This window comes from Phyllobates terribilis, unplaced genomic scaffold (assembly GCF_046119375.1).
Source record: "Phyllobates terribilis strain yellow unplaced genomic scaffold, ASM4611937v1 Scaffold_1__5_contigs__length_1240528914, whole genome shotgun sequence".
Lineage (NCBI taxonomy): Eukaryota > Metazoa > Chordata > Amphibia > Anura > Dendrobatidae > Phyllobates > Phyllobates terribilis.
Window position 1 is genome coordinate 507,323,245 of NW_027362761.1, and position 25,259 is coordinate 507,348,503.

Genomic DNA, 25,259 nt, shown 5'->3' on the forward strand with positions numbered 1-25,259 from the left:
AGTCACCAGCCTCAGAATTCGCAGGTTAACAACAGCTCAGATTAGAGACCAGGTCAATGCCACACAGAGTTCTAGCAGCAGACACATCTCTACAACAACTGTTAAGAGGAGACTTTGTGCAGCAGGCCTTCATGGTAAAATAGCTGCTAGGAAACCACTGCTAAGGACAGGCAACATGCAGAAGAGACTTGTTTGGGCTAAAGAACACAAGGAATGGATATTAGACCAGTGGAAATCTGTGCTTTGGTCTGATGAGTCCAAATTTGAGATCTTTGGTTCCAACCACCGTGTCTTTGTGCGACGCAGAAAAGGTGAACGGATGGACTCTACATGCCTGGTTCCCACCGTGAAGCATGGAGGAGGAGGTGTGATGGTGTGGGGGTGGTTTGCTGGTGACACTGTTGGGGATTTATTCAAAATTGAAGGCATACTGAACTAGCATGGCTACCACAGCATCTTGCAGCGGCATGCTATTCCATCCGGTTTGCGTTTAGTTGGACCATCATTTATTTTTCAACAGGACAATGACCCCAAACACACCTCCAGGCTGTGTAAGGGCTATTTGACCAAGAGGGAGAGTGATGGGGTGCTACGCCAGATGACCAGGCCTCCACAGTCACCAGACCTGAACCCGATCGAGATGGTTTGGGGTGAGCTGGACCGCAGAGTGAAGGCAAAAGGGCCAACAAGTGCTAAGCATCTCTGGGAACTCCTTCAAGATTGTTGGAAGACCATTTCCGGTGACTACCTCTTGAATCTCATCAAGAAAATGCCAAGAGTGTGCAAAGCAGTCATCAAAGCAAAAGGTGGCTACTTTGAAGAACCTAGAATATAAGACATATTTTTAGATGTTTCACACTTTTTTGTTAAGTATATAATTCCACATGTGTTAATTCATAGTTTTGATGCCTTCATTGTGAATGTACAGTTTTCCTAGTCATGAAAATACAGAAAAATCTTTAAATGAGAAGGTGTGTCCAAACTTTTGGTCTGTACTGTATATAAACAGTTATTTCATTCAATAATGTAATGGATTTTTTACTTCTTTATGTAGTACATGGCACATGGACGTGGGTGGCGATTGGACATCAGTGGCAGACGCTCATCCATTTAGCAATTTAGCATGTATATGTGTACACACAAATTGCACATTTTAAGAGAATAAAATATACTTTTACTTTAATCCAAGATAAGGATCACAGGGGGTTTAGGATTATTTTACATGGCTTTTGTCTTGCATCCCTCTTTTTATTGCTTGATCTTTTGCAGCCAGATGTTTCCCCAGTGGCAATCATGAAACAAGGATTAGCGGACAGCAACAAGCGTATACAAAGGGGCAATTACTACTTCAGGAAAACAGTAATTTGAGTGCAGCTTCAGATCTAAATATCGTACAGTAAGAAGAGTATGGCTATAAAAGTCAAAGCATTAAGTGTCTAAAAAAAAAAGAGGCAGGTTACAGCGTCTATCCCACAGTCACTGAAGCTTGCAATCTAAGTAAGCCGCTTGACTCTCATATCCATTTATACATAAGCACAGAAGCATTCACTTTTGCAATTAAGCTACTGTACAAAACCACATGTGCTCGCTGACAATTGAAGGTTTTGTGTGGCTTTGAAATGATATCTTACGCTGCACGCTGTGTTAGCAATCCGCAGTAATGTGGATTACACTTTCTCAGCTTCCACCACACCAAGTGCATTTTCACGGATCATCTAAGCATCATTTTTTTTTCCAGGTGACTAGACAAATACTTGCAAAGAGAAAGAGAAGGAAAGAAAAAAAAGAAAAGAAAAAAGCACTACTAAAGTTAAAAACACAGTGAATGGTGCCAAGTAGCAGCAGGATGAAGTGTACCACACTAACAATCCCGTCTTTGTACTAGTTCAACACTATACTTTCTAATAACGCTTTGATGCCGAGCCAAGAAAAACCTCAGCTGGGATACAGTTTTGTGCCTAAACAATCTGTGATTGTGTTTAATGTACTATAGCAGGTCCGACTGCAAGACTCTGCCAGTCACCCACCCCAGCCGGCCTTCATTTAGTAATGCAGACTATTATGGGAAAAAAGGGGTTAAATATTACCAAAAGAGTGCGGATCGTTTGCTATCATCAAGCAAAATAGCTGCACAGATAAGAAGCATATCCGAAGGCAGACAGAACTTAAATGGGTTGTCCACTTTAAAAAGACAGGAAGGTTAAAGGGGCATCGGGCATACAGTAGTGATGACCTATCGGCACCCCCCACAGATCAGTGATTTTTTGTTGTTGAGCTGGCCGGATGTAAACACTTCAAACGGAGCGACTGCATTCAAAAGTGTAGTGGTCGCTGCCGGTTAGTACGACATACTGTCCCACACTGTAATCCATGTCTACAATAACTGGTTTACAATCTGAACAGTGCCAAGATGCGACCGTCCAGGCTGTAAGCCAGGACACCATGAGTGACAAGCGGTGACGTCATAGAGGTTTCCGCCGTTCACTGAAGATGCGTTCCCAGTCTGACTTCACTGGGAACCGGGACGATGAACTGCGGTGAACTCAGCGCAACACTGTGAGAATTTTCTCTAGCTACTTGCGGTGATCTCACTGAATTCACCGCAGTTCATCGTCCCAGCTTGCAGTGAACTGCCCATGGGAACGCACCTTCAGTGACAGGCAGTAACCTCTGTGACGTCACCGCCCGTCACTGAAGCTGCAGCAGCTCAGTGTGTCCTGGTTTACAGCCTGGATGGTCGCATCTTGCCACCGTTCAGGTTGTAAACCAAATATCGCAGAGATGGATACAGCGTGGGAAAGCATGTCGGAAAGGTGAGGGATATTGTTGTTTTTTTTTGTTTTTGAGTATAAATGTGTTTTTTTCTTAAATAAATGTTGCAAATAGTGTGGACTTTTATTTCAAATAAAGGATTTTATTCAGGCTCTGTGTTTCTTTAAAAACTTTTACTATGGGGTTAGTAATGGGAGTGTCTTATAGGCACCTCTCCATTACTAACCCCTATGCTTGATGTCAGCTGCCAATACAAAGCTGACATCAACCCCAACCCTATTAACCCACTTGCCATCGCACCAGGGCAAGTGGGAAGAGTGGAGGCTAAGGGACAGAATTGGTGCATCTTATGGATGCACCACTTCTGGGGTGGCCGAGAGCTGATGTTTAGTCTGGGAAGGGGCCAATATCCTTGGCCCCTTCCTAGGCTATTAATATCAGCCCACAGCTGTCTGTCTAGCCTTGCTGATTATTAATTATAGGGAAGCCCAATGTAAATATTTTTGGGGTCCCCCATTTTTATAATCAGTAAAGGTTAAGTATACAGCTGTGAGCAGATATTAATATAGCCTGGGAAGCTACATGGGTATTACAGTCTTCCCAGGCTATAAACATCAGCCCCAGTTGTCCACTTTCCCTCGGCTGGTTAATAAAATGTTGCGGGATCCAAAGCCATTTTTTTCTGAAATGTAATCATTTATTAAAAAAATTACATGTTTAGTAAGCTGCAATCACAAAGCACTGATTATATTTCTGACAGACATATTTCTTTCTATCTATCATCTGTTCTCCCTCCTTCAAGTCCTGTGTTGCTAAATTTTTTGCAATTAAACTTTAAAAATAAATTGTTTAAATTGAATCCGTTTTTTTCCTGGACAAAACACAGATGCTGCATATGGACACACAGATGTCACATATGGACACGGACCACGGATCTCACCAGTACTGTTTTTTGCTGTGCATGAATCACAAGGATGTGTGAAGGAGGCCTTAGGGAGCATTACCAGTGTGAGACATGTCATGACTGACAGTCTGCTCTTCTAATCTACATGTCTCACACTGGTAACACCTCCTTACATTTAAAATAATCTCTGGAGTCAGATTATCAGTGAGATCTATGTCCGGCCCATAGATCTTAACACCTCATTTACATATTAAAAAAAACACAGATTTCTCTAGGATAAAGCATAAGATTGCAGATATCAAGGTATCATTTTATTCAGCTTTCTATGACCTGCATGCCCATATAGACGGCTTAGGAGGGTTGATCCTACTGTCTGATTCCTACTAAAGGGTTTGTGCTGCTGGGAGCAATCCACAATAATTAGCATTTATTGGAATAGGACTATGCAGTATATTATATTGTTTTTGAAGAACATCAGAACATTTTGCCTTTATTCCTACTGAAGCTTTATAATTAGTAACTTATTGCATTTCCACTGTCAATCAGCAAGCACAGCAGTCCCAGGGAAATGAATCTGTGTACGGGCATGCCTTTTTATGTAAACTATTTTACAGTCTAGCTTCCCATTGCCAACTTCTGCTCTTTGCATATGGCACTTAAGCTATTTAAATGAGCAAAACGGGGAGTGAGCTAAGTGCCAAGCCACGAGTCAGCTATAATAAAAGCTCTGCTTTATATGAATGAATGAGCGATCAATCTAATGAAAAGGCTCTCTAAACTCTATGACCTGCTTCCCGTTTGGACTTCACTATGACAGAAGAATTTATCCTATTTAATTGGCTATAAAAATAATGTATACTCCTTATGGGATGTATAAAAATGCACCAACAGATTCCAGGCCCAAAACGTTCTCCGCAAACTGTGTACAAGAATCTATATATTCAGATTACAATTACAGACTGCATCTGTAAAAATACCAGGGCACCATCGGCTTCCAAGTGAAAAAATCCAGGAGTCAATTAACTTTTCAGTCCCCAAATTCAGCTTTGCTCTCCACTACAATGGTTGGCAGAAAAAAAAGAAGAGGGAACGGATCTCAGAACAGGGAACATGAGGGAAAATTCTTAAAACGGTAGAAATAGAATTGAATTCACTTTAATGGTCTTCTGAAAACTACAACTAAACTTTTTAAAACCTTTTCACCTCTAAACGCGAGGCTTCACGTGCTTGTTTTCTGAGTCACTGAATTAAAATCTTAAACAAAGATGGCATATGGCTAAGAAAATGGCACCACTTTATGATTGGTGGGGTCTGGCCTCTGGGACCCCACTAATCCTAAGAATAAAGTGGTCACAAAATCTGGCTCAGGACTGTATCCCTGTAAAAAACAAACAAACTGAGATCTTTCAAGCCCCTCCTGTGATCCAACGTTGCCTCTGACTGCTGCTCTGGCCTTTGTTGATCGGCTGCAGTGGTGACTTCATGTCAACAGAGGTGCATCCAATCACTGAGCTCCTCCAGGTCTACTGCTGAACTCAGAGATTGTGGCTACAGTGCTTTCTATGTGATGTCACCACTGCAGCCAATCAACAAAGACAAGAGCAGTGGTGAGAGGCAGTGCTGGAACAAGGGAGGGAGAGTTAAAGCATGATGTTTTTTTTTCTATTATTTTTTTTTTTTTTTTACATTTCCTGAGACTTAAGAGCAATCAACCCTTTAACCTTTCTTCTCTCTTCTCAGCATTGCTCTAGACCATTTGATGGTTCAAGGAAAATTGGGCAAAGCTAATGACGTGAAAACATAAAATGGGCGCAGCACTATGACCCCTTCATTCTCAGGATGGGTAGTGGATCACACAGATCAGACCCCAGCAATTACAGAGAATGAAGGGGACGCATTGCTGATTTAGCACTACATACCAATTTAGGCTCTCTCGGCACAGTTCTGCCCCATTTTCTTTATACGACCACATAGTCTGGAGCGCTGGTGTCCAGAGCAATAGTGATTATAAAGCACAATCTATGCCATCACTTCAAAGATGGAAATAGCCCTTTAAAAGGAGTCTGTCAGCACAGAATGATTGTTCAAACCAAGTACAGGAGCTTGGTGCACCCTCGGTGTGGCCAAAAATTTCAGCGCCCTTCCCACCTACTTGTTTTCCCTTTACGTTACCCTCCCCTCTTCTGTGATTGACAGCCATCTTTATAGAGCCAGAGAAGGGCGGAGATAGATGGAAAACAAGTAGGTGGGATCGTGCACTTAACTGTTTGGCCACACCAAGGGTGCACTGAGTGCCTGTACTTGGTTTGAACAGTAGTTCAGCGCTGACATGTGCCCTTTAAGTGTGCAAATGTCTTTTTTTTTTTTCGGTTATGGATTTTATTTTTTTGTGTTGGTCTTATGTGCGGCATTACATGTCACTCTTCAGCAGAATATTTTTTCATTTACTTTCCATTTTTTAAACCTGGATGGAGATGATAAAACTATAGATGAAGACTTTACTAGAAGAGCACAGTAGCTACAGTAGAATATAATGTAATGTCGGAAATGCAGACAATGGATGTAACACATGCAAATGAAAACCGTGGCTAATTAAAGCCATACATTTACCTGGAAGAGCTTAAACTAATACAGTGAGCTCATCCGCGGCGGTCTGCAGATTGGTAGCAGCTTCCAGCACAATGACTTTACTACTGTAAATGGTAACGAGGAATTCTGCAGCGCAGACACAACAAACGTTAATGAGCAGATTCATCTCGTTAGCCCGTTTCCCCCTCTCGAACACCCCTTGTCAGTACAACTTCAGCAGTTCTTAATTATCCATATGTCGCAGTGTTTCCTTTCAACAAATGGAATGGTTCTTGTAGGGCCTTAATCCTGCTATTTGCAGACAGTAGGCCTGTTAGGGAAGAGTGGATGGGGTGAGCTGGGCCGCCGGCCAAGTCTGGAGCAATATGCCATGTGTGCAGTACACACTATGTCTGACTTCTGACAGGGAGCTGGTTCTCCTCACAGGCAGAAATGATCTCCAACCCCTGCACTGAATAAAGCAACTCACTAGACACTTGCCAGCTTCTAGGAAAAAAAAAGTCTATCTGCATACAACAAATGCCAACTTGTTAGGTATAGACGCAACTCCAATAGAGACGGCGGCTCGGGCATCGTATGTGGATAAGAGGATTTAAAGATAAGAGATTATATTGATACTAAAGCCCCCAAACACTATCGATAACAGTCCGCCAAACCATGGTTCGGCAGGTCGTTCAGATGGCAGCTGTCTCGCCCAGCTCTACCATACACAGACCTCTCCTATGCCCTCTACGAGAGAGCCAATGCCAGACATCTCTGGTGGCGGCTTATCTCAGAGAGAACAAAAGGATCGGCACTCCGAAAATCAGACATGCCGGATCCTCGTCTTCCCGTCAGGGGCCGCCATAAACATCATCTTTTGCTAAGAGTGGCCAACATTACAAGTTATCATCCAACTATGGGATAGGTTATAACTTTGGGGTTAGGGGTGAGACCGCTGAGTCCACCACCAACAGACGAGGCACTGAAATGCCCCAGTGGAATGGAGAGGTGACCTTGAAGCTCTGAGTTGGTCGGGCTTCCACTGATCAACAATTTACAATGGAGCGCTCCTATACCCACTATAAGAGCCGCTGTCAGACATCTCTAGTGGCGGCTTACCTCTTAGAGAACAAAAGGATCAGCTCTCCGAAATCGTAGATGCCAGGTCCTTATCCAATCTAACATCATATGTCCGGCCCCCGATACACATGAAAGGTCAATTCTGGTGGATCTGGACGACGTTTGTCTGATGTGTATGGGGGGGGGTCTCATGCACACAGCAATGCTTGTGCAGTGAGCATGTATTGCAATGTACGGAGGCTTATGGCTCCTTAGTTCAGAACCGTACAGCCGCAATCTTTTCAATGTTTCTAGGGAAGAGTATCTCAATATTGTAGATGTCTCAAGTAACTCCATCGAGCATCACAACATAGTTTTCGTGTGTAGCGCAGAGACAGAGTTTGCCATAGCAGAAAAACGGCACATGCGCATCCACCACTGCTGGATGTACTAGGTGGACAGAAATACTGGCAGTCAGAAAAAACAATCTAGTTATCAAGATAGGCTTGATAAAGGCTCACGCACAGAGCCGAAATGTGGCTACAGCCCTTTTTTTTGGAAGGAGTGCTGTCCGTATTTTAATTTTATACACAAGGGTTGGTACACACCAGGAGGATGGGCACCCTGCTTTTTTGTTCTAGTTTGAATGTGCTGCTTGAGATTTTCTTTTTTCTAGATATCAAGATAGATAGATGATAACTTTCTGATTGGTGAGGAACCCACTGATCCCAAGAACGAGGCTCTGCAATGCACTGTCAGAATGGAGAGTTGGCAGCGCATGAAGACCACTGATCCGCACCTTTTCCATGGGACTGCCACCTAGTACAGTGCTCGACTTTCTCCGGCAATTCCTGACTGCCGATACCTGTGCCCAAGTACTGCATCAGTCGGTAATAGACACACATGCACCATCCAAGTGCTACACAATAATCCAAAATTATGTTAAAGGCTATATATTTTATTCGCTTATATAGCACCATAAATTCCAGAGCTTTTCAGACATAATTGTCTCTGTCTCCATTGGGGCTCACAATCTACATTCCCTGTCACTATGTCTTTGGAGTGTGGGAGGAAACCGGAGAACCTGGAGGAAACACACACAAACACGGGGAGAACATAAAAACTCCTTGTAGATGTTGTCCTTGGTGGGATTTGATTTGAACCCAGGACCCCAGTGCTTCAAAGCAACAGTGCTAACCACTGAGCCACTGTACTGTCTATATATAGTACAGTGCTAGCCACTGTACTGTCCTATATACAGTACTAACCACTGAGCCACTGTACTGTCTATATATAGTACAGTGCTAGCCACTGTACTGTCCTATATACAGTACTAACCACTGAGCCACTGTGCTGTCTAAATATAGTACAGTGCTAACCACTGAGCCACTGTACTGTCTATATATAGCACAGTGCTAACCACTGAGCCACTGTACTGTCTATATATAGTACAATGCTAACCACTGAGCCACTGTGCTGTCTATATATAGTACAGTGCTAGCAACTGTACTGTCCTATATACAGTACAGCGCTAACCACTGAGCCACTGTGCTGTCTATATAGTACAGTGCTAACCACTGAGCCACTGTACTGTCTATATATAGTACAGTGCTAACCACTGAGCCACTGTGCTGTCTATATATAGTACAGTGCTAGCAACTGTACTGTCCTATATACAGTACAGCGCTAACCACTGAGCCACTGTGCTGTCTATATAGTACAGTGCTAACCACTGAGCCACTGTACTCTCTATATATAGTACAGTGCTAACCACTGAGCCACTGTGCTGTCTATATATAGTACAGTGCTAGCAACTGTACTGTCCTATATACAGTACAGCGCTAACCACTGAGCCACTGTGCTGTCTATATAGTACAGTGCTAACCACTGAGCCACTGTACTGTCTATATATAGTACAGCGCTAACCACTGAGCCACTGTGCTGTCTATATAGTACAGTGCTAACCACTGAGCCACTGTACTGTCTATATATAGTACAGTGCTAACCACTGAGCCACTGTGCTGCTCTTCCCAATTCTAACAAAGATGACACAGAATAATCTCTGCTCGTCAAGGGAGGCAAATAAGAAGGATATAAAATACACAGTCACATCACATATAGAGATTAGTGCACAGCTCCGGAGTGTCAATTACTGACTGATGTGGTAACTGGACACAGATAATAGCGGTTAGAGCAAAATCTAGAGGGTGCTATCAATGTAAGTTCTCAAAATGTAAAATATTTATATAAATGTAAAGGGTCCCTAGAGTAATCCGTGGTGGGCACGATGATACATAATGAGCACACGATACTGTAGAAGATTCTATAGGGAACAATTGCAATCATTTACAGCCACGTCTCACCTCTCTTCGCCTCTATTCTGGCATTTCTTTAATCAACTTGCATATAAAACCCTGGAGTCAGACAGAAGTTAAAAAAAGGCAAAAAAAAAGGGGGAGTGCAAAAGCATATTCATACAAAGAGCAGAGCGTTAGTAGCTAGACAGGAAGTTTGGGGAGTACAGACTCCTGGGATCGCTCCTGTCCTATAATTAATGGGAAAACAAGTCGCTCTCTGTTAGCGGTAATTAAAACAATGCCGCGCGTTAACCTCTCGGCAGAGGTCTCCTGGGTGGAGGTGTTCAGCCCATTAGACGAGATGTCAGAAGGACACCTACCATTAGATGTATGGCTTCTGCCGGTCTGTATTTGCACAACACTTTGTGACTGGCGCAGTAGAGAGCGGCACCTTCTACACCACCATAAATCTGACGGCTCTAAACTTGCATTTTTTACCTGTCAACATTTCTGCCATAACTATGGACAACCAGCGTGCGGCCATTACTACTGACGATAGTGCGGATCCCCTGTGTGGTAAGGATGGCGCTCGCCTCCTAGAGGAGACCTGGGGGCCATCATCACAGATCACAGCAGATGTCTGCCAGGGTGAAGAGTCTGAAGAGGTTTCTGAAAAAGGTTTTTGGTTCCTTGACCAGTGGGGTCATTTAGAAGAACTGGTGCAAAGGAAATGGTGACAATATTTTGGTGCAATGTTTTGAGACTTTTTGGTGGCAAAAGTGGCATAAACTGCTCAAGATAAGAAGAAAGCAAATTTTTTACTTTGCACCAAATTAATGGATCGTGTGTGCCATTTTGATGAATTTGGCACGAAAAATGGCAACTAGCACTACAAGACAAAAAAGGAAAGCGGCTTAAAACCCCCCACAAATGATGAATTGGGGCCTATAACCAAAACTGTGTTCTACTTAATGTAAGGACTGAGCAGGTAAAGCAGGACACAGGGATTTAAAGGGAATCTGTCAGCAGGTTTTTGCTACCTCATCTGAGAGCAGCCTGATGTAGGCAAAGAGAAGCTGAATCCAACGATGTATCACTTAGATTACTGGGTGCAGCACAATCAGAGCTTTTAGATTTAGCAATGCAGCAGAGCTGAGGAAGCTAACCCCACCCACACCACAGCTAACCCCACCCACACCAAGCTCTGTATATACAATGACTATAACAGTGAGGTGCCCAGCACAAGAGGGGGCGTGCGGACTAGGAGGTCATGCTACACCCGCTAGGTGAACGCCTGGGCCATGCTACACCCGCTAGGTGAACGCCTGGGCCATGCTACACCCGCTAGGTGAACGCCTGGGCCATGCTACACCCGCTAGGTGAACGCCTGGGCCATGCTACACCCGCTAGGTGAACGCCTGGGCCATGCTACACCCGCTAGGTGAACGCCTGGGCCATGCTACACCCGCTAGGTGAACGCCTGGGCCATGCTACACCCGCTAGGTGAACGCCTGGGCCATGCTACACCCGCTAGGTGAACGCCTGGGCCATGCTACACCCGCTAGGTGAACGCCTGGGCCATGCTACACCCGCTAGGTGAACGCCTGGGCCATGCTACACCCGCTAGGTGAACGTCTGGGCCATGCTACACCCGCTAGGTGAACGCCTGGGCCATGCTACACCCGCTAGGTGAACGCCTGGGCCATGCTACACCCGCTAGGTGAACGCCTGGGCCATGCTACACCCGCTAGGTGAATGCCTGGGCCATGCTACACCCGCTAGGTGAACGCCTGGGTCATGCTACACCCGCTAGGTGAACGCCTGGGTCATGCTACACCCGCTAGGTGAACGCCTGGGTCATGCTACACCCGCTAGGTGAACGCCTGGGTCATGCTACACCCGCTAGGTGAACGCCTGGGTCATGCTACACCCGCTAGGTGAACGCCTGGGTCATGCTACACCCGCTAGGTGAACGCCTGGGTCATGCTACAACCACTAGGTGAACGCCTGGGTCATGCTACACCCACTAGGTGAACGCCTTGGTCATGCTACACCCGCTAGGTGAACGCCTGAGTCATGCTACATCCACTAGGTGAAAGCCTGAGTCATGCTGGGAAGGTTATGCTGTGGCCGTGGCTCACCCCTTGTCAACTTAAATGCCATAAAGTACAAGATAGAGAGCCACAAGCATAGATGGTCACCTGCAAGTCATATACATCAAGGGACCCCATTCTCTTAATATAAATAGGGGACACCGAGATGACTGTGTGCTACTCCATGATTCTTTGTTATGGAAACTATATACAAAAATCTACATACAAGCAGACAATTCTGTCACTAGATGGTTAGGGGCCACACAGAATGGCATAGTGGTCCACATGTAGCCCCCAGATTGCAGGTTATGCACCGCTGCTTTAAAAGGGCTCCGATCGCCTAAAAAAATATAATTTGCCTGCAGATATAAGGGTAACCAGCAGGTTCAGGGAGAAAATAAAATGTTATTCTCCCAGCAGCCGCTCGCCTCCAGTCATTGGGGCGGTTCTGGGTGCAATAAGTTACCGCTCAGCATCACATCGATGAACAGCCGTCTCTGCGAACATGCTCTGTACAGCGTGTATTTATCCATGCTCTGTCACATCACTGTGTGCATTTTCAGGAGTTAATTATGAGGCACAGAGGTTGATACTTGGAAAGTGGTTCTGTCAGACGTCGTGTTTCTGCCACTCACAAATCTATCAGTATCATCCATTACATGAAACATTTGGGGTCCCTGTAATTGACTTACAGCTGCATTTCAATAAACACTGTGCTGGGACTTCTAGATATAGGAAAGATTTATATGATTGTAATCATCAGTCTGTAGCCTGGCATCACTAACTGGCAGATACCAGTGCAGCATTATAGCCGCAGGGCCTCCTCTCTAACTACTGGCCTCAAACCTAAGGAGACATTTTTATATAATCGCTTTTTAAAAAGCCCCATAACACATAGATGTTGTATAAACTTACCGGAACATGCACATTTTACAATTTTTACTTGTGATGGTTATTTAGTGCCACCCAGAGGTTGACAGAAGAATTACATTAGCAGAATAGAACTATTAAGAGAAAAATGATGAGTTGTCCTGCATTGAAAAAAGTGAACCCATGATCACTAGGGAGGCAATGGGACGAGCAAATGCTCTTGCTGTGCATACTACATATTAAACAATACATTGTGTTAGTGGTACAGATCTAGGCCTTTTCTATTGAATGGTCAGGCTAAACAGAAAAAGCAAAAAAGTGACATAAAGAAAAGCAAAGGTGTACCAAATTTGTTACATTGGTGCTGGCAAGGAAATGTCTTAGGCCACAGTGTGAGTTAAAGAAAATCTGTCAGTAGGTTTTGCTATGTAATCTGAGAGCAGCATGATGTAAGGGCTGAGACCCTGATTCCAGTGATATATCACTTACAGGGCTGTTTGGTGCAGTTTTGATAAAATTTTCTCTGCTACAGATGTAGCAGTGCTCTGAATGCTGAGCTCTGTATAACCCCGCCCACACCACTGATTGGCAGATTCTTAATAAAGCCAGGGTACACAGAAAGCTGCCAATCAGTGGTGGGGGCGGGGTTACACATTATCCTGACTACCTTGTATGTGACACCTTGTCCTGCAGTGTAATCTCCTGCTGATAAAACACTGATTGTATTGAAACTAAAGCAAGCTACTGAGCAAGTGAAAGATCCCTGGAATCAGGCTCTCCGCCACTACACATGCTGCTCTCAGATTACAAAGCATAAACCTGCTGACATATTCCCTTTAAAGGGAACATACACATTTTTTACATATGGAATGGTAGGGTTGCATACATGTTTTTTTCCCAATAAAAAGAATACCTTTCAGGTGGCCGATGTGCCAATCATGGGAAATCTAGTGTATAAGCCATATGCTTAATCAGGCTGGAAGTGCACTGGGGGCGTGTCAATTCCGGTTTCTTCCAAGTGCATTGACACACGCCCAGTGCACTTCCAGCCTGATTTACATACAGCTTCTATGCTTGATATCTCATGACTGGCACATTGGATCTGTACAAAAAAAAATAATTTTTTTATTGGAAAGTGAGTGCCTACACAGCCACAGCACTAATTGCACATGGAAAAACATACTGACACAGAGAGATGTGCACATTGGGAAAAATTCTATCATTAAATAAATAGAATGAGCCATGAATAAGTTATGGGGAAAAAAAAGACTAATTGAAATAATATTTGACCACACAGACAAATGTCGCCTCCTATTTTGCTCAATTACCTGCGACTACTTTTCTTCTCTGGAAGATCCTCTGTAGATTTCATTGCCGACTTTGCGCTTTTACTGGGGTCGCCTTTTAGTTTGCTGGATATACGCTGTTTCATCTGTTGTTTCTCATCACTATCCATGTCATCTTCATCGTCCTCACTTGAATTTTCCTTCAATTTGGAAACAATAAGTCACATTAGGGACTGTAGTCCAGCTTAGTTTATTTGGTTTTCCTGTTAATATTTTGTACTTTTTAACACACAAGGGGCATGGCTCCTCTAAGTATATCATATGTATAGCTTCCCAAGGATGTGCGTCTCAGTCGGCCCCTTTCCTGCTTTGTCCTTATTCACATTGACGTCGTTTGACACATGGTAATGTTTCAATACTAGAGAGCGGTTAGGACTGTCCCCGATGGGTACACCTTGTCGTGGTGAAAAAGTCTTTATACTTTTTTTTTAATAAAATAGTGTTAAGTAAGTACCCTGTGTTACATACATATACTATTAGTATTTACTTTTTCTTGGGTTTTGTCTGTTGACATGGAGCAGCTGAATAGCCGGCAAGTGTGGTCAGTGACTACTCGGAGCCGGCACCTAACTAGTTAGCCAACACCTGCCTGTTAGTTTTTTGGCTCATTGTTAAACAATAATTTAGTCCTCGATAAACCCTTTAACCCTAGTTAGGATTAGAAAAAGTATGTAAAAACTTAAAAAGTTTATATAAATCTTAGTGTTTTGTTTCTATGTTGGTGACAACTTTTTAAATTTGAGACAGTTCCCCCAGCAGTCTCTGCCTCTCCTCTCAGGTGGGAAGTGGTAGGAGACTACAAAGCGGCTTTTGTTAGTTCAGTTGATGCCTATGCAGAGCTCTGTAGTCAAAATGAGTTTGTCGTCGATGGTTGCAAATTATCTAGACAGTGACTGAGAAGATGAAGCTCACTTTATCATACTGAGAGATTTCTTATCTTGGTTGCTGCAATCATTTCAATCGCTGCACTCTGCATTGGAACCTTTTTTGCCGACCTAGATATCAATGAAGCTCTTGGCGCTACTCTAGGCAGAAGCAAAAGTGAGGGTAGAGTTTGGGACCCCCGGCAACTGGCTCTGTGCACCCCCATGCTACGCCACTGCAGAGGAGAGCGCTTTCCTGTAAAAATGATGTTTGCTCTTTAATGTCAGAGTGTTTTACATTAAATACCTAGTAATTTATATAGGGGAGGCCAACAACATTTTACACTCATTTTGGAATCTCATGACAAGTTTCTGCTACAGCCGACTTCAGCAGAAAATTGCTAGTAAATTTCCTTTTTTTTTCTTTTTTTACATTGTCCAAAAGATAACCAGGGCATAATTATCAATGCAATTACACATAACAAGGTGTTTAGCACATGATTATGTTTGTTAAGTGCCGCGCTCCTCCATTTGATAATCGCACGCAGGGACTATTCCCAAGACGGGAGAACAGTTCTTAGAACTTCAATAACAGCGCCCACTTCTTGCCTGACCTTAGAGTTGCTCGTGATTTCTATCCGCAGACCAGAGACCAATTGGTTTGTAAGTAAACACAGAAGTGGCTTCCTAAATACGCTCTTATAAGAAGTCATTATGTTATGGCCTTCACTCTAGCTCGGGCTCTTGCAGTACTTATCCATCCCGCAGGCCTGGGACTAATGTCAGCACTTAGTAAATATATATGAAGTGACATCAGCCGGCGATCGAGCATTTACTGCTGGAGCTTGTGCTTTAAAGACAATCTCAAGTTCATGCTACTATTTCTAAGCTGTGTGGGTGGCAGCTAGTCTAATGCCAGCGGCCATAGCAGACTCCGACCGGTGCCCAGAACATCTCATCCTGTGCTATAGTAAGGCTATAGACGCAATCAGAGCTTCTTTAGGCTACTTTATTGAATTGCCGCTATTTATACAGCCCTTTACTCACACTCGTCCAAAATAAGGCTTCCAATCGAATTTTGTTGTTTTGCACCACGGTGCAGACTTTGACCTTAGGAGTTCTATGGGTGACTGATAATTTATACTTTTTACAGCGGGGGTGCACTTCCTGTGGCCAGGGGGTCACATCTGCCCCCCCCCATTCACTTAGGCCAGGGATGTCAAACTCAAACACACAGGGGGCCAAAATGAAAAACTTGGACAAAGTCACAGGCCAACCAGTATACAGTATAAGAATAATGGACCCCACATAGTCCTCCATACAGAATAATGGGCCCCACATAGTCCTCCATACAGAATAATGGGCCCCACATAGACCTCCTTATAGAATAATGGGCCCAACATAGTCCTCCTTACAGAATAATGGGCCCCACATAGTCCTCCTTACAGAATAATGGGCCCCACATAGTCCTCCTTACAGAATAATGGGCCCCACATAGTCCTCCTTACAGAATAATGGGCCCCACATAGTCCTCCTTACAGAATAATGGGCCCCACATAGTCCTCCTTGTAGAATAATGGGCCCCACATAGTCCTCCTTGTAGAATAATGGGCCCCACATAGTCTTCCTTGTAGAATAATGGGCCCCACATAGTCCTCCTTGTAGAATAATGGGCCCCACATAGTCCTCCTTACAGAATAATGGGCCCCACATAGTCCTCCATGCAGAATAATGGGCCCCATATAGTCCTCCATACAGAATAATGGGCCCCACATAGTCCTCCATACAGTATAATGGCCAACACAAAGACCATGATTAAGACTGAACATCGAAACGTGTAGGTCGAGACAGCTGTGATCCTTGTGTGCACTAACACTTATTATGGTGGTAGCAGCATTTTTTAATGGCTCAAGAAAAGCTATGTTTTATTCAAGTTTATAGCCTAATACGCTGGATCATTCCGCCTATTTTCTGATTCATGAACCAGGCTGCTCGGGCTGGATCCGAGTGAGGCCGAGACTGTACCATACCCCAATGGTGAGCGGACTCTACTTACTTTTTTCCTTTTCTTTCATCCAAAAGTGGTTACTTTCAGCTGGAGTCCTCTAACCTAGCACAGATGGTGGAGCGAGTTGTAATGGACTGGTTTGTGCACTCCGTTCCGAACCCGATGCAGACTTGGGTTGCTCAGGGAGATCCCCGGAACGCCAATGACTTGGTCGGACTGGTCGAAGGGTATCGGGTCCGTGGGGAGGCAATCCATTCCATACTGGGGGGATGGAGGGTAAAAAGGGGATGGGGCTCCAAAGTCCAAGGGGTGGCAAGGGTCATGCCAAAGCCCTCACCGGGGAATGTAATTTGCTGGAGATGTCACAGTCCAGGTCATATAGCAGCCCATTGTCCCCTGACCACCGAGCAAATGGACTGTAGCATGGGACGCCGGTGTTCCTTCTACACATATCCAGCTTGCAGTGTTGACTGTCCACCTGGCAAGGGGCCCCAAATTTGTCCTGTAACAGTGAATGGCCTGCAAATGACTGGACTACTAGACTCGGGAAGTTTGGTGACCCTCGTGAGGGTCACACTCCCTCTCCAATTGATCCCTGGGAAGAAGGTTGGTGTCCGCTGCATTCACGGCCAGAGTGGTCATTGAAACGGTCCCAGGTACCGAGTCCCATGAGGTCAGCGTGGTCCCGGATTTGTTGCACCCAATCATCATTGGCCGGGACTTTGTGTTGTTTTGGGACTTGTGGGGGAGGGGCAGAGACCTGGATTACTTGGGTAAGAAAAGGGTGGCCCTAAAAAAATTCTCACCAACCCCAGGGTCTGACCGGTTTCCCTTCTGTGTAATGGGAAAAGAGAAGAAAATAGTATTCCCTGAGGCAGGAGTGACCAGAGAAAATTTGGGGTTCACCCAACAAAGACCTCTCGCTAAAAGAAGCGTCCAATAAGGTAACCATCATAAACGGCATAGCACAGGAGTCGGGTGCTGACACCAGGTTTCCCTATTTTCTGTTGAGTGGCAATTTATTGTACCGAGTTAATAAAGTGAGGGAGGAGATAGTGGAGCAGTTGTTGGTAACAGCACCCTTTATAGACAAAGGGTGTTGGATAGAGTCCATTCACATATCTTAGGTGACCATCTGGGGGTTGACAAAACTCAAGAATGGGTCATGCACAGGTACTATTGGCCCAGATGTCACAGAGAAATTATAAGATATTGCAAGTCTTGTCCCACCTGCCAGTTAACTGCTACCACCTCTCTCTTCCAAAATCCTCTCATGCCGATAACCATCAAGGCAGAGCAACAGAGGGATCCCGTTGAACCTCCAAGTGGGCTGGACAAGCCAGAAGGCGACACCGAGGATGTCACAGTGGCAGAGACACTGTCACTGGCCCAGAAACAAGAGTGCCAAGAACTACTTCAGCAGAACAGAGACCTGTTCTCGGAGTTGCCAGGACGTACACAGGTGGTTGAACATGAAATCCTGACAGAAACACATGGATGCCTGCGGGAGAGTCGCATTTCTGCAACAACCACAGGAATCTAAATGTGATGAGTATCCAATTCCCTGCACTGATGATCTCATAGAGAAGCTAAGGTCAGCCAGATACATCACCACCCTGGACCTAACAAAAGGTTATTCCCAAATCCTTCTCTCTCAAAGGGCAAAGGAGTCGACGGTCTTTTCTATACCTGGCGGTTGCTTTCAGTATGCCAGAATTCCGTTTTGGCTGCAAGGAGCCCTAGCCACATTCTGGAGGGCCATAGACCGGGCCTTAGTCCCTCACAAAAAGTAAGCTGCAGCTTACCTCAACGATATTGTGATATTCAGCCTGGATTGGGGAAGTCATCTGCAGAAGGTCCAGGCCATGCTACATGCGCTGAGAAAAGTGGGGTTTACCATATACCCAAAGAAGTGTGCCATCGGGAAAAAGAAGGGAAAATACCTGGGCTACATCGATGGAAGAAGCAAAGTAAAACCACAAATGAATAAGGTGGAGGCAGTCCAAAATTGGCCTCCAAGGAACGTCAGGCATTTCTGGGAAATTTTCGCCACGATAGCCACACCCCTGACCAACTTTCTTAAGGGCACGAAGGCTGTGATGGGCAAATGGTCTCTTGAAGCAGAGATGGCGTTCCAAGAGTTGAAACTCAGGGCTACAGGACTTCAACTTTCATGTGGAACACAGGCCTGGGAAGCTACACAGTAATGCAGATGCCCTGTTTAGACATCCTGTTTGGTGACTGAATGTGCCAAAACCTATGGCTTTGTGAAGAGGGGTGGAGGATATGTGCAAGGTCACTGGCAAAGTACTGGAGAGAAGGTGTTAGATTGTTAGACTAAGATTGTTAGCTTCAGTGATATAAACATAGAAAAAGTGTTCCAGCACACAAAGTATAGAAAGGGGTTAATCAGCCATCTTAGTGCTAGGGTGATTAAACACCTGTAGAAAGGGAGTAACTCAGGAGGATAAAATCACAGTCTTTCAGAGCATTTGGTGTGAGGAGGGCATGGAGGCACAAGCTGTGGTGTTCATGTTAAGGAAAGCTAAACCTTGGATTGTTTGTTCCTGAAGCAGGCGGTTACTTGTAGCAACAAGGACTGTGCCATACGTTATGGTTATGTTTTGTTTTTCCTGGTAGGCCAGGAAGGCCATATTTGTTTTTGCTAACATTGCTGTAGTTTATGCAATGCTCTTCATGAACTCAGTAGAAGATTTAAAGAGACAGTGTTCCTGTGTATCTCTATGTGCAACCAAGTGAGTCGATCTATCACAGGGACTATTTGACGTAGCTGAACATATTTTCAATAGTCCCATAGGAAATGAATACAGCAAAGGTGTATACGCTAGACCTCCACTCCATTTAGAAATGGCTCTCAGGATTGCTGGGGGTCCCAACAATCAGATGACACAGAGCTCGGATTTCAACACCATTGAAGTAGAACAGAGATTGTGAGCCCGACCTCTACCTAACATCGGTGTCTGACCTCACAGATGCTCTACTGGATGAAGGGGTAAAATTTCCCACAGACACCTGTGACATGCAGAAGTAGTGCTGTGGCTTCAAAAGCATCCAGCAACTATTAGAAATAGCACTAGCACAGGAGACAGAAAGTGTTGTGCTCCAGAAGCATCCAGCAACTAGAGGGGTTAACACAGTCACAGGAGACAGGGAGTGTTTTAGCAGAGCCTCAGGGGGGATTGTGGGGAACTTGTTATGTTAGTCTGGCTACTAAATCTATCATGTGCCTGAGAGAAGCTGCAGCCTATGGTCGCCCTGAGTAATGGTTCCCCCAGGATTCCAAAGAATTCATGAAACCCGTCTCGCCCCTATCTGAACCTAGCGGCGTGCGTGTAACATTGGTGGCCTGTATGGGGAGTCCAGAGCGGGAATTAGCATGTAGAGGGAAAAGAAGAAAAGTGTCTGGAAAAACACAGCAGCACAGCACCTCAATTCAACTCTGCTACACCAGTTAAAGGGGACCAGCCCTAAAGAAAACTCACAAGCAGCAATGGACGTGGATATACCACGGACCCAGCAGAAATCGCTCTGGTACTGGTCTTAAAAGACAAGCGGCCCTCTACTGTCGGGAAGTTGAGGCAGATCTTAGAATTCCTCTCCTACTATACTATCGTACTTAAATTCGAAACTTCTCCAGGATTGCCACCCCACTATACCTCCTCTTGGGGACGATGACAGAGTCAACAACACCCATGGAGAAAAAGAAGAACACGGGCAGGACCGGGCTTAACCCCTTCACGCCGCAGCCCTTTTCCATTTTTGCGTTTTCAATTTTTTGCTCCCCTTCTTCCCAGAGCCATAGCCTTTTTATTTTTCGGTCAATATGGCCATGTGAGGGCTTGTTTTTTGCGGGACGAGTTGTACTTTTGAACGCCACCATTGGTTTTACCATAACGTGTACTGGAAAACGGGAAAAAATTCCAAGTGCGGTGAAATTTAAAAAAAAAGCACAATTCCACTTTTTTTTTTTTTTTTTTTTACCATGTTCACTATACGGTGAAATTGACCTGCCATTATTATTCTCCAGGTCATTACAAATCCAAAGTGACATCTACCTTACGGGGATGGTCCTTCAAAAGGACTGAAAAATACAGCCCAGCGGAGATTACCCTACAGGCAGTATAAGATATGTAACAAGGTGGCAGGCCGCAGTGCACACAAGTGCTTTTATTACTGGGCTGCCTTTATACCATTCATCTACAGGCAAATACTAATCTTTGACTGTAGAATATAAAAAAACACAAAAATTAACAATAAAAAAAAAACATTACAATACATACAATTATGATTTTTTTTATTCTGAATTTTAAAACCAGACCTGCGGGATGAAGATAACATTTACCAATTGCTTTTCAGATGTACTTAATTTACAAGTTACAAGGACGGCCGTCTCCAGCCCGAGCTGCTGCCAGCAGACATCCATGCGGGGCACAAGTAGTCCTCATCATCTCGGAAAACTATTTTTTTACCTTTTAATTTCCCAGTGCAACCACTAGCTGAGCAATCAGAGAAAAGATATACATTCTAAGGTTACCACGGCAACGGAACAAAAAAAAAAAAAGGAGTTCCTCTTACCTCATCATCACTGCCGCTGTCAGGCCGAGCAGAGTCTTTTGAGCTGTAAAACAGAGATTTGTATTACGCTGATTTTTGTCATCCGCAGCCATCAGGTGATATTGTCTCTTAGGATGGAAGGCTAGAGAAGGAGGGTCTCACACCAAATCTGTATAAGTGGGATCAGAGGACTGGAAAATAACGAGGGGGATTCATCCAGACGCGAGTTTCCTACACTAGTCTTCATCACAAGCCCCCAGGAGTAAGATATGCGAAACTCATTAACTAATTCATGCATTAATATGGCGCATCTTCATGCGGTGAGCTGGAGTAGATTTCTGCTGGGCTTTACAGAACTTTCTGGTGGGCTACAGCCACAACCATCCATCCCCCTTGTAGAAAACTACATGGGCCAGTGACAACAAATGGAGTAGAGGTTGAGCACATGCACCACAGCTCTATGCCCTAGTCTCAGGTTCTGGAGCCCCGATCTTGGGAAGTCCAAGTGGTCAGGCACCCAGTGACCAGCAAGTCATCCCCAATCTCATCGAGAACTTTAGCAACCTTAGCAGAACTTTATAAATAATTCTCTATGGATGGGGAATAACTTAATACTTTGAGGATAATCCGTTAAAACTCCTTAGTGCAATAAAAAAGGGGCCAAACAGTGTGGCTGGCCATATGGCCGATACCAAGCCCTCCCTCACAGGCCAATGATTGCTTGATCCTTACAATCATGCGGCCGCTGGCCCGTCACAGGTGGGTGGAATTTTGGCAGCATGCCCCCCTGCACCGTATGGCCACACTCTAAGCACTGTACATGTCAGTAAAACAGATCAGTATCTCATCAGGATTTCTAAGCCAAAACCAGGAGTGTGTCCACTTACAGACCAGACTCCTGATTTTGGCCGACAAGTACTGACGCAAAATACTGACCACATGCTTTGTTTTGTGATGTCCTCTTCCAGCACCCAGTCCGGTCATCCGTGGTGGATGGTCTTCTTATTCTCGGTGCTTACTAGAGCCAGCAACGTCATGGCCAGTTGCCATAGAGGACAGGCCTGGATTCGGACATCGCAAATCAAATTGCTTATATATTGCATGTATTTTAAAAGATAATAGCCAGGAGCTTACCACCAATTTCATGTTTGACTTATTTACATTTTATTTTTGCACACGCAAGATTATTTCTTTTACAATTTATTGGTTTTTCGATTATATCAAATTTTCTAAAAAAAAAATGTTGTTTTATTCAAGGTTAAGTAATTTTTCTTACTACATAGAGGAACCCGAAAATAGAATTTATAATTATGTGGGTTTTTGCAAAAAAAAAAAAAAAATGTATGTATATATATATATATATATATATATATATATATATATATATATATATATATATATATATATATATATATATATATATATATATATATATATTCTCCACTGCCCTCCGATAAGGACATAAATGAAAAAAATCAAGGTAAAAAAGCAGCCATACTTACCAACACCTGGTGACAATACTAATGCGCTGCAGGATGCACCAGACCCCATGATAAAACACAGAGGTAGATCAGGTTCAAAATAATGATATAACAACCACACACACCCCGTCCATTCAACGAGGGGATGGTCACGTAGTATTACGAATGAACGCGGATAAGGCTTGCATAGGGCGTCAGTCACACAGGTACACGTCGTGCACTATGCCTGCTTACAGCCTATTAGTGATGCCCATAATTTTAGATCTGGAGGGCTGTCCGGCAGTATATCAATGCACCCTACAAGGACAGACATCCCAATTCCTCCTACCAAAACTACAGGGCCTGGCAACATCCTGCAAAGATAACAAAATATGTGAAGTATTAGTTGATATTTTGGATAAAAATCCCAAGCTACCCATTCATCAGTATTTTGTACCCGCGCTGTCTCCGCCCTTTATCATGGGGTCTGCTGCATCCTGCAGTGCATTAGTATTGGGAACAGGTATTGACAAGTATGGCTGATTTATTTCTGTGACATAACATAGCCAAGTTTACGGAAATGTGTTGTGCTATAGCAGGTTATAAATATTGCTTTATTTTATTAGTTTTACAAGTTTTTTCCATAAGCTGAAAGAAGCAGCGGCAGAGACTGTGCTACAACACCGTGAAGTTAAAAAGCCTGAAAATATCCCTAACAAAAAAAGAGACTAGATTCTGCGCCGTGCCTATCCTCACACACACAAAAAAGGGACCGGCAGGACTCGCAGAGTAGTAGGCAATTTGGGAAGAAAAAAAAAAAAAAAAGAGCCTCGATTTCTTTACTAGAAATTGACAAGCAGAATGAAGACTAGTTGGAACACAAGATGAAATATATATATATATATATATATATATATATATATATATATATATATATATATATATATATATATATATATATATATATATATATATATACATACACATATATATACACACACAGTGACTACAAGTAGTATTCAACCCCCTGCAGATTTAGCTGGTTTGATAAGATGCAAATAAGTTAGAGCCTTCAAACTGCAAACGAGAGTAGGTTTTATGAACAGAAGCATAAATCTTACAAACCAAAAAGTTATGTTGCTCAGTTGAATTTTATTAAATTTTAAACATAAAAGTGTGGGTCAATTATTATACAACCCCTATGTTTAATATTTTGTGGAATAACCCTTGTTTGCAATTACAGCTAATAATCATCTTTTATAAGACCTGATCAGGCCGGCACAGGTCTGTGGAGTTATCTTGGCCCACTCCTCCATGCAGATCTTCTCCAAGTTATCTAGGTTCTTTGGGTGTCTCATGTGGACTTTATTCTTGAGCTCCTTCCACAAGTTTTCAATTGGGTTAAGGTCAGGAGACTGACTAGGCCACTCCAACACCTTGACTTTTTCCCTATTGAACCAGGCCTTGGTTTTCTTGGCTGTGTGCTTTGGGTCGTTGTCTTGTTGGAAGATAAAATTACGAAACATCTTAAGATCCTTGATGGAGGAGCGGAGGTTCTTGGCCAAAATCTCCAGGTAGGCCGTGCTATCCATCTTCCCATGGATGCGGACCAGATGGCCAGGCCCCTTGGCAGAGAAACAGCCCCACAGCATGATGCTGCCACCACCATGCTTGACTGTAGGGATGGTATTCTTGGGGTCGTATGCAGTGCCATCCAGTCTCCAAACGTCACGTGTGTGGTTGGCACCAAAGATCTCGATCTTGGTCTCATCAGACCATAGAACCTTGAACCAGCCTGTCTCAGAGTCCTCCAAGTGATCATGAGCAAACTGTAGACGAGCCTTGCCATGACTCTTTGAAAGTAAAGGTACCTTACGGGCTCGTCTGGAACGGAGACCATTGCGGTGGAGTACGTTACTTATGGTATTGACTGAAACCAATGTCCCCACTGCCATGAGATCTTCCCGGAGCTCCTTCCTTGTTGTCCTTGGGTTAGCCTTGACTCTTCGGACAAGCCTGGCCTCGGCACGGGAGGACACTTTCAAAGGCGGTCCTGGCCGTGGAAGGCTAACAGTAGTTCCATAAGCCTTCCACTTACGGATGATGCTCCCAACAGTGGAGACAGGTAGGCCCAACTCCTTGGAAAGGGTTTAGTACCCCTTGCCAGCCTTGTGACCCTCCACGATCTTGTCTCTGATGGCCTTGGAATGCTCCTTTGTCTTTCCCATGTTGACCATGTCTGAGTGCTGTTCACAAGTTTGGGGAGGGTCTTAAATAGTCAGAAAAGGCTGGCAAAAGAGATCTTTAATCCACACATGTGAAGCTCATTATTCTTGGTGCCTTAACTACTTCTTAATACTTTAGGGGGACCAAACAGAATTCTTGTGGTTTGAGGGGTTGAATAATAAATGACACTCTGAATTAACTTTTAACGTTTTAAA

General features: G+C 44.1%; 1 protein-coding gene across 2 annotated transcripts in view; it reads right to left on the reverse strand.

Annotated features, from left to right (window-relative positions):
- The window catches only part of CWC27 (CWC27 spliceosome associated cyclophilin), a 303,935-nt gene that overhangs the window by 234,982 nt on the left and 43,694 nt on the right, over positions 1-25,259 (reverse strand). For both annotated transcript variants that reach the window (XM_073680243.1, XM_073680242.1), the window contains 2 exons: positions 21,380-21,422; positions 13,895-14,052 (listed from right to left, as the gene is read on the reverse strand). In XM_073680243.1, the coding sequence (XP_073536344.1) occupies positions 13,895-14,052; positions 21,380-21,422 (201 nt within the window). The remainder of the gene's footprint in view (positions 1-13,894; positions 14,053-21,379; positions 21,423-25,259) is intronic.